Source organism: Pocillopora damicornis, chromosome 5 (assembly GCF_964200805.1).
Source record: "Pocillopora damicornis chromosome 5, jaPocDami1.2, whole genome shotgun sequence".
In the NCBI taxonomy this organism is placed as follows: Eukaryota; Metazoa; Cnidaria; class Anthozoa; order Scleractinia; family Pocilloporidae; genus Pocillopora; species Pocillopora damicornis.
The window spans coordinates 15,533,340-15,543,118 of record NC_142674.1 but is presented as its reverse complement, the minus strand read 5'-3'; the positions used below and the strand labels follow the sequence as shown (position 1 = coordinate 15,543,118).

General features: G+C 40.0%; 1 protein-coding gene and 1 non-coding gene across 2 annotated transcripts; one reads left to right on the top strand and one right to left on the bottom strand.

Moving 5' to 3' along the window:
* Positions 1-16: 16 nt before the first annotated feature.
* On the top strand, positions 17-1,757 carry LOC149045593 (carbohydrate sulfotransferase 4-like). The gene is made up of 2 exons (XM_089205924.1): positions 17-91; positions 1,113-1,757. The coding sequence occupies exons 1-2, from the start codon at positions 17-19 to the stop codon at positions 1,755-1,757; spliced, it is 720 nt and encodes a 239-aa protein (XP_089062050.1).
* A 1,242-nt stretch (positions 1,758-2,999) lies between these two features.
* On the bottom strand, positions 3,000-9,470 carry LOC113677218 (uncharacterized). The gene is made up of 6 exons (XR_016186477.1): positions 8,565-9,470; positions 8,130-8,323; positions 7,417-7,769; positions 5,583-7,192; positions 3,443-3,674; positions 3,000-3,116 (listed from the first exon to the last, which is right to left on the bottom strand). It is a non-coding gene; the product is annotated as an uncharacterized LOC113677218 (transcript).
* Between the last annotated feature and the right edge of the window lie 309 nt (positions 9,471-9,779).

Here is a 9,779-nt window from a genome sequence, read left to right as displayed (position 1 = left end):
TGTGAAGAAAGACGCCATGTTGGATTCGCTTGATGCCAGGGAACTTAGCTACGATGACAGTGCGAATGGAATTAATTTCAAAATCAGAAAGGTGAATCTTATCTTTGTTTTCATTGTAGTTGTATGAATATTCTTTCTTAATAAATACATGATCCAAAATCGTGTGGTTTTTGTGTATAAAGTTATTATGTTAAGTATCGTTTACGCAATTGTCTTGTCACAGGCGGCCCAAGCTCACGTCTCGAGAAAAAGCCAACGACTAATTCATGAACGCGTCACGCGTTGTGTGACTCGGTGTTAAGTTAAGAGAGGAACCGTTGAAAATTTGAGCACGTTACTAGAAATAGTATAGGGAACGAAATATGGTCGATTTACAACGATAAATACTTCGAAATATGAACAATTTTCTCGTAAAAATCAATAAAACTTACTCATACCCTGTGTATCCGTTGTAGTTTCTGGCGATTTCTGCCGTTTTAAGCTTGCTTTACCATAATTGTCATTCAAGTCATCTACTTTTGTTACGTTGGTAAAATCTGCACAGACATCTCACCAACCAACTCGCGCGCAAAGTAAGAAGACTATATTGAAGGCTTGAAATTATATCACGATCGATATTCATCAAGAAATGGGCTAGGAATATTCCACAATAGTGCAAATAATCGTGAAAGCTGATCGCGGAAAGCGATTGCGTGACGCTCGGTAAGCTGTAAGATGACATGTTATCATATACCAGAGGTAAAAACTCTTTAGATTCTCAGTCTGCATTTTTTACCCATTCTGCAGTCTGCAGTCTATATTTTGTATCCGGTCTGCAGTCTGCTGTCTACATTTTGTACTTACAGGTATCCGTGGCACCAATACAGTTTATTTTTGGTTACATTTACTCGCACAACACACATAATCTACCACAAAATACCTGTGTGTAAGGTTATTAGACATTTTCGTTCTTTTCCGCATTAATACTCTTCTTTCCTTCTGTAAGAATGTAGACCACTTACAATGTTTCAAGTAATCCACCCATCCTACAAAAAATAACTCTTGCATGCATAGCATGCCTATGTTTTGAAATAGGTGTATGCCCCTGGCCAGACTTGAGCTCGCTATTTCAGTGTACTAGTGCGACACCCGTAGTATCACTACACTTGATTCCAAGGATCCAGTACCATCCAGGTATCCCAGTTACCCTGCTCACAGGGTCTAGTCTTATAAAAGATCCTCGTGCAGTTATTCCGTCTTCTCGTAGTTTAGGTTTTTCCAGTGACAGAGGCAGCCGGTTAAGTAAAGATGGACTTCGTTTGTCTAGCTATCAGAATTTTAAACAAACCGAAGATAATCCAGTTTTCCTGAAGAACCTTCCTCTCAGCTGGCAAAGGCGTATATTGGTTCAGCGTCACGAAGATTTTGCAGTGAACCCACTTAAAGTGATGTCACGCTTGTACGACTTTGCTGAGTTGCCTGTGCTCGATCATGTGAAAATATGGCTGAAAGAATCGACCCATCCGTTCAAAAAACGAGAGGTTGTGTTGATAGAGTGTCCCCCAGCCTTTTTCACGGTGAATGATGTTTCAGAAAGAGCGCATGGTTGGCGGTGGAAGGTACATCCCTATGATATTGACATCATTGAACATTATTGTAAACATGTGATGCAGATAATGGGGTATATACCAATTGATAATGATGAGGACTTGATGGCTAATGTTACTACCCCTCTGTTTAGTGAAGATTGCGAAGCAAAGGAATGGTTACCAAACTGATATGCACGAGTGAGTACAATAGTTGCTGGTGGACGACCACTCTTTAAGCTTCATATACCATTTAAGTCAACAATTGTGAGGAAATAAGGAAAAAATCCAAGGTAGTTTGTTGTTTTTTACATGGCATGTTTTACCAAAATAATCTCCAAGATTAAATTTGGAGATAGAAAACTTTCTTTAAAAGGGAAACAGGAGAGTTTCTTCTTTGGCATCGGAAGTTAGTAGTAGTAGTAGTAGTAGTAGTAGTAGTAGTAGTAGTAGTAGTAGTAGTAGTAGTAGTAGTAGTAGTAGTAGTAGTAGTAGTAGTAATTCATCATGATATCAAATTTTTGGACAAAGTGTTGTGATGAATCAAACCCAAATAACTACTTATAGGCGATCGAGGCGTTTTTGCCTAAAAGTGCTTTGAAGGCACTCTAGGCTAGTGTCGTACCCAGACCTTCCACGGCCAAGCGGCTGTAAAAGTTACGTGGTATGATCTGGGTGCGAGATTAACTCGAGTTGCCTTGAGGGGGTGCCGTTATAAATATTATGTGTAAGGTTAGTTGAGGTCATATAATCGAAGCACAAAGAAACATATGAAATAATGACCGAAAAACTTTGGTGTAAAGTCAAAACTGCGCGTTCATCACACGAGTTTATAAGGTTAGGAATGTTTCGCTTAAATCGCTACCGTGACTTTTTTCCCGTCTTAAACTGGTGATTTGTACACGTCGCGTGTCAGAGACAACAGTCCGAATTTCGAACATTTTGTAGCCTGATATTGGGCAAATGTTTCTGTTAATTAAGAGAGGCTAAAAGTAGAATTAAAGTATTACTTGGGAAAATTTGAAGTGTTTTTCTTGCGTGCTCTCTTGAAAAAAGATGCGGAAAATTGCGAATAATCTCTAAGCTTCTATAGGTGCACCTATCGGAGTTCTGGAGTTGGACATGATTTGGGGATATTTCCTTGCCATCCAAATCGCCAAAGCAGAATTCTGTAGAGTCACGGACGTCAGAGAGGACAACGCAATCTGTTCCGTTGATAGGATTGAGTGATCTTCCGCGTGGATGCCTAACTTTTCCATCTCGATGCATGATACATTCGTCTTCTCCATAAAATGCAAAGAGGGCACCAGCCCCTAGAATGCCGGCATAATCTTACCACCAGCGACATGGTCGATATATCCAAATGAGTGAACCGTTCAACTGGTACAAATCTGACCTTGAGCTGTTCTTGATCAGATTAGTTGCTATACAGGACTAAGGAGCCTTCCAGATGAACGATTTACCCGACAACCGACGGAAAATTATTGTCCATTTTTCCTCGTTCTTTTGTCTGTCTGTTACGTCAGCTGTGTCTTCTACACCGACTAAGATCTAGATGGAGATCATTTCTTTTACTATCCTGACCTAAACGAGTGATTTAGGGCTGATATTACGAGGAGAGAAGTTAGACAATCGATCATAACTCTTTGTAGTCAAACAAAAGAACATGCCATAAATGCATTTGGTGTTTGGTTTTGCTAGGGTTTTTTCTTTCGCAATGGTGACCAAAGCGGTCGCAAACAGAGGTTCTAAGTTGTCTGAATCTTCGTCGCTGTCCCTTACATAGTGGTCAAACTTTCAACTATGTTAACTCGATCTTTAGTAAGATAATCTTGTCGAGTAGTTATTAAAGATAAAAAAGGAAGTAAATAACTTACCAACTGTTTCTTTGCTCGACGCGGGGGAGAGCCATCCTGATGCTCCGTGTGTTCTGACTCCTCAGGCTCTACTGGGTAGCATTCAACAACAGCAGTGTGCTCTTTCTTCTGCCTCCCCCACATAACGGTTACTTTTTGTCCGGGTCTGACAGGAGACGGATCAGCTATGTCCGATCGTGACACTTCAGAATACTGACTACGGCTCCACTTTACTTGAACGAGTTTTTTACACCTAAATTGTAAAACGTAAAACGCCCCCATATGATAGATTACAATTGAAAATAAGATGACGGGTGACCACTAAACTAAGCTAAGGAACTAAAAGATAATTTGGTTTCATCACCTGAGTTGAAAATGGAAATTGGCCACCGTAAAGACTTTCTAGGCTGACGTTTCGAGCGTTTGTCCATAATAAATCACAATGGAAAATATGACAGTAGCTGAACTCTAAACTCTAGAGCAAAACTTATCTTTCAAATCGGCACTCTTAATTTCCACGGCACCAACGGACGCTTTTTAGTCAACTAACTTATTCTTGTTGCCATGTTCCCACCAAAGGCATTGCTTCATCTTCTGCGTAAAGGTTAAGTAAGTTTACTTTCGTTTATAATTATTCAGACCACATAGACGATAGACCACGAAATACCTATGTGCGAGTTTATTTTAGACAAATTGGAAGGTTTTTTTCCTCTCTCTTACAGAAGTAAAGTAATACGATATTTTCGTTCTTCTTAAGGTTTAGGCTCTTTTTCTTTTCCAAAAATGAAAACATCAGTTACACAGTGTCCCACATCAACTCACCCCGCTAAAAAAATTACTCTTGCATGCCTACGGTTTTACCGTTTGTAACATCAGCGTCTTGTGCACAGTTTCGCGCAATATTATGTTATGTTATTCAAACATATTTATGCAGGATTGCTGCTTCAGTTTTAAGAAAAAAAAACTGCTATCAATGCAGGTCCTGTAAAAAATTAAAAATATAAAAATAAAAATAAAAAAAGATTTAAAATATAGATAAAAATCAAATTACAATATTACAAAATAGTTACACTAAACGAAAGATCGAACAGTTATAAATTCTAAGAATTATTAAAAATTATTAAAAATTTTTGCACCTTTGTAGGAAAAAGCACGCTTGGTGCATTCTAAATTAATTTTTTCTAGTTTTGTGGCGGTGAATGTCACGGTTTCTTACATTGAAATAATTAGAAAGGTATCTGGGAACTCTATTTGCAATGCACTCATCAACAAATCTTAAAATGTGTGTCCGTCTTCTATAATAGAGAGGTTCCAAGCCCAGTTTAGTCATAATTTGATCAGTTAATAGTTTTGAAGCAGCTTTGAAGTATAAATAAACCATGACCTTTTCTTTCCAATCTGACGTTTTTTGTCAATGTTCAATCCACTGTTTCTTCTTTTTCACTTTTTTTGTTGCGATTATACTGCGCACTGTACGTTAAACGTAAACCCCTCTTACAAGAGCACGCAAGTTTTAATTCTCGACTTAAAAAGAATATTAAAAACGTCTTCGTAAAGTAATACTAGTGTCCAGCGTACAGGAAGAAGAATCTTTGTGTAGCATCAGTAATCACCCTGTTTCTTTTCCGCCTCGTTGCTGTCCTCCTCGAGTTCTTCTTTCCTAAAAAATAAATTTTTACATGTGTCTCTATTTCAACTTTGAAGTGAACGGAACAGATTTCCAATAAAAGAAATTACTTTTTTTCGTCATGACATTGGCTATGATCATCCAGACCTGTCGAACATACCATGTATGATTCAAAAGTGACTAAGATTGTGAATTTACTGTTATTTTTGTTTATTTTTTGCAGATAAAGTTTACTTTTTTAGCTTCTCAAGTTACCGTCATCGTCATAGCATCTAGCATCGTATCGACTTGAGTAATTATTTCTGAGTATAAAACATACAGAAGAAACTCTAATTCAACGCCAATTTTAGAGAGTAATTTGTCAGAATCTTTTATCTTCGCACTAGATAAAACTAACAGCTTTTTCTTGGCATTTCATTGATGAAAGACAAAGACAAAAACAAACAAACAAAATTACGACAACTGAGTAAACTGAACAAGTTAAGTATGTTGATCGGTTCATCTTAGAAAATTGCTCATTATAATCAGACGTACCCTTTCTTCATAAAATAAAATGTCACGTTATCTCCCATCAGCACAAACGGAGCCCATTGGAAAGGTCTGGGGAAGCCATTGCTTCTCAACCATTGAACAGCCTGGTGAAGAGATTCACTCGCACTTTCTCCACGAACAAGGTGTTTGTAGAAATGTTTCATGAGCTTCGACGTTGCTTCGTCTTCTACTGCCCACGATGCTACCAACACTGAACGTGCACCGGATGCTAGAAATGCTCGAGCGATTCCAATTACTCCTTCCTTTTTGACCAATCCACGCCCACTGTGACAACAACTAAGTACTACTAGTTTAGCCCGCACTTGAACTCCTTCGATGTCGGACATTGTCAGGAGGTAGTCTTCCTCTTGTGGAGTACTGTTACAAGTATACTGAGGAGAGAGGGCAATCTCTCCTCTTTCGGCATTTCCATGGGCAGCAAGATGTATCAGACTCACTGAAGGTATTGCTTGAAGAACCGCGTGCTTTGTTGCGCGACTTCCTAACAAAGGCTGAACGCCCAGCAGTTGACCAACCATCTCTGCTTCCTTATTTGCACAGAACAACGGTGTAATGTCAGTGGGACGTCCATTATAATGCACTTTGCCAACCGTAGGATCACCGGCAACCAATGCATCAGTTTGACTGTGATAGTCTGCTGGACATTCTTGAATAAGCCGGAGAGTCGTCAGTGAAGGGACGATGCGTATTCTGTACTTCTCCGATAAATACTTTCCAGCTGGTCCATCACGCAAGGCAGTAAATGGGACTCGGTACGAAAAACGATCCGGTACAATAATGATTTCGGGCTCTGTAAGTAAATCTGCCACAGGTGCGAAGATCCATTCGTAGCACAAATGATGACTTCTTCCGGTATCTTTGATTTTGTCACCTCGCAAATTTGCTTGGCTCTCTTCATGAACGTTGTCATCCAGCGATCGGTCTTCGCAGTTCGCTGTGGGTAAAACACCAAAGCAGGCGGCACTCTTTTTGAAAATTCCTTCCACCTCGCAAACTTGCTCAGCAATAAGAGTCTCTACTTTCACCTCTTCTGTTTTTCGAAAGCAAATGTCCCCATTTGTTTTCCATACCCAGAGAAGAACTTGCCGATCTCTATATGAAATGTACAAAAAAAACACAGTTACTTTCTCTTTTCACGACGTTTTCAATGCCGAACCATGATCGTGGATCGGCTGAAATGTGGCTTTCAGCGGAGTACTTGTCTGCCATAAATTCTGTGAGGACTCTTGCTCGTCCCAGCTCCTCAACATAGAGAGCATCTCGAAATTTTCCAGTATCGCAAAGCAAATCAGTAAATAACTGATAGGGAAAAGTACCGTGTTCCTCCAACAGAGACATTTGAAATTCACTGTTTCCTTTCAGTAGAGTTCTGATTTGTTCGTATTTTCCAATACACTGAAGAAGATATTCCATTGCCTCAACAGTCTCTGACTGTGATGTCTTTAATACTGTAATACTGAGAAGGCTGTGAAACTCAGCCATTTTGTGTCCAATATGGCTGCTTATGGAACAAGCTTTCTCTAAATAATCTGCTGCCTTGCCACATTCCCCAAACGATTGGAATAGACGTCCAAGGTTTAGATAAACATGTGCTTCCAAATATCTATCGCTACATTCTCTGCTGATTGTAAGCGCCTTCTCGAAATGCTCTTTTGCCTTCTGACTGTCATTGACAGAAGCAAAGACAGCTGCCAAACCTCTAGTTTTCTGTCACCAAGTGTAATACTGACGCTGACTGCTTTGTCCAAATGTTCTTTAGCTGCCCGATTTTTTTGAAGCTTAAGGTAAATTTTTCCAATATTTAAGTGAGCGAAACCTTCTCCTCTCCTGTCGCCAAATTTTATTGCGATGGCAAGCCCTTTCTCTTCATATACTTTAGCCTTCTGATATTCGCCAAGGGACTCAAACACAGCTCCGAGGTTAACGTATGCTGTTCCTTCTTTTTCACTGTCGCCAATTTCTATCATAATGGCAAGTGCTTTTTCGTGATATTCTTGAGCCTTCTGATATTCGCTAAGGCAATCAAACACAGCTCCGAGGTTCCCGTAACTTGTTCCTTCCATGTTTCTGTCACCAATTTCCATCGCTATGGCAAGTGCTTTCTCTTGATATTCTTTAGCCTTCTGATATTCGCCAAGGGAATGAAACACAATTCCAAGGTGTCCACATGTTGTTCCTTCTCCTTTTTTGTCGCCAGTTTCTTTCGCGATGGCAAATGCTCTCTCTTGATATTCTTTGGCCTTCTGATATTCGCCCAGGGAATGAAACACAATTCCAAGGTGTCCACACGTTGTTCCTTCTCCTTTTTTGTCGCCAGTTTCTTTCGCTATGGCAAGTGCTCTCTCGTGATATTCTCTAGCCTTCTGATATTCGCCAAGGGATTCAAACACAGCTCCAAGGTTCCCGCATGTTATTTCTTCTCCTTTTCTGTCGCCAATTTCTATCTCGATGGCAAGTGCTTGCTCTTGATATTCTCTGGCCTTCTGATATTCGCCAAGGAAATGAAACACAATTCCGAGATGTCCACATGTTGTTCCTTCTCCTTTTCTGTCGCCAATTTCTATTGCGATGGCAAGTGCTTTCTCTTGATATTCTTTAGCCTTATGATATTCGCCAAGAGATTCAAACACGTTTCCGAGGTTCCCGTATATTGTTCCTTCTCTTTGTCTGTCGCCAATTTCTATCGCGATGGCAAGTGCTTTCTCTTGATATTCTTTAGCCCTCTGATATTCGCCAAGGGAATGAAACACAATTCCGAGGTTTCCACATGTTGTTCCTTCTCCTTTATTTTCTGTCGCCAATTTCTATAGCGATGGCAAGTGCTCTCTCGTGATATTCTTTAGCCTTTTGATATTCGCCAAGGGAATGCATCACAGTTCCGAGGTTCCCGTACGTTGTTCCTTCTCCTTGTCTATCGCCAGTTTCTCTCGCGATAGCAAGTGCCTTCTCTTGATATTCTTTAGCCCTCTGATATTCGCCAAGGGAATCAAACACATTTCCGAGGTTCCCGTATGTTGTTCCTTCTCCTTGTCTGTCGCCAATTTCTATCGCGATAGCAATTGCTTTCTCTTGATATTCTTTAGCCCTCTGAAATTCGCCAAGGGAATCAAACACATTTCCGAGGTTCCCGTATCTTGTTCCTTCTTCTTTTCTGTCGCCAATTTCTATCGCAATGGCAAGTGCTTTATCTTGATACTCTTTAGCCCTTTGATATTCGCCAAGAGAATGAAACAGATTTCCAAAGTTCCTATTTGTTGTTCCTTCTCCTCTTCTGTCGCCAGTTTCTATCGCGACGGCAAGTGCTTTCTCGTGATATTCTTTAGCCTTCTGATATTCGCCGAGGGAATCAAACACAGCTCCGAGGTTCCCGTATGTTGCAACTTCTCCTTTTCTGTCGCCAATTTCTATCGCGACGGCAAGTGCTTTCTCTTGATATTCTTTAGCTTTCTGATATTCTCTAAGGTTAGTACACACATTTCCAAGTCTTCCATAAGCCATCGCTTCTTGTCTTTTGTGACCAACCATTTTCATGATGGTGAGTGCGCCCTTAAAGAGTTGCTTCGCCTCTGCAAACTGGCTTTGTACTTCACATTTGTCTCCCAGTTCTATGATTAATTCCCCAGCATGTTGGAATGTTTTAAGAAGTTTGACGGCATGTCTTTTCGCATCTGTGTAACCAGAGATGGCGTAGTATGCATTGAATAGTTCATCGGAGATATTAAGGTGACTACCAGAGCCAAGGTTTTGAAGTAGAATCATACATTCATTACATAACTCAGTCGCTTGTAGGCCACGATCAGTGTTCAGAAGAAATATGACGACATTTAGACCTATTTGGACTGATTTTAGGATTTCTGCAGCCTCACTCATAACTGCTCTCTCCTGTCTGTTGTCGTCAGAAACGGAAAAAAAGATAAAAAGAAAGTAAGACTTTTATAACTTTATAAAGTGTTTTTAGGGAATTTCTGGTTGTCTTCCTCCTTACAAATGTCTAAGCGCAACATTCCTTTTTCATTCTTTTTTTTTTCAAACAAGTCACAAGTGGATCATCTGGGTTCAAATCACAATAATTGTAGAGCTGATTCGGATACAGCTTTTAAAAAATTATCACCAGTAGAACAGCGGTTAACTTACCAATCGTGTTACGTTAGCATTCTCGTGAAAGGAAAATTATCGGTT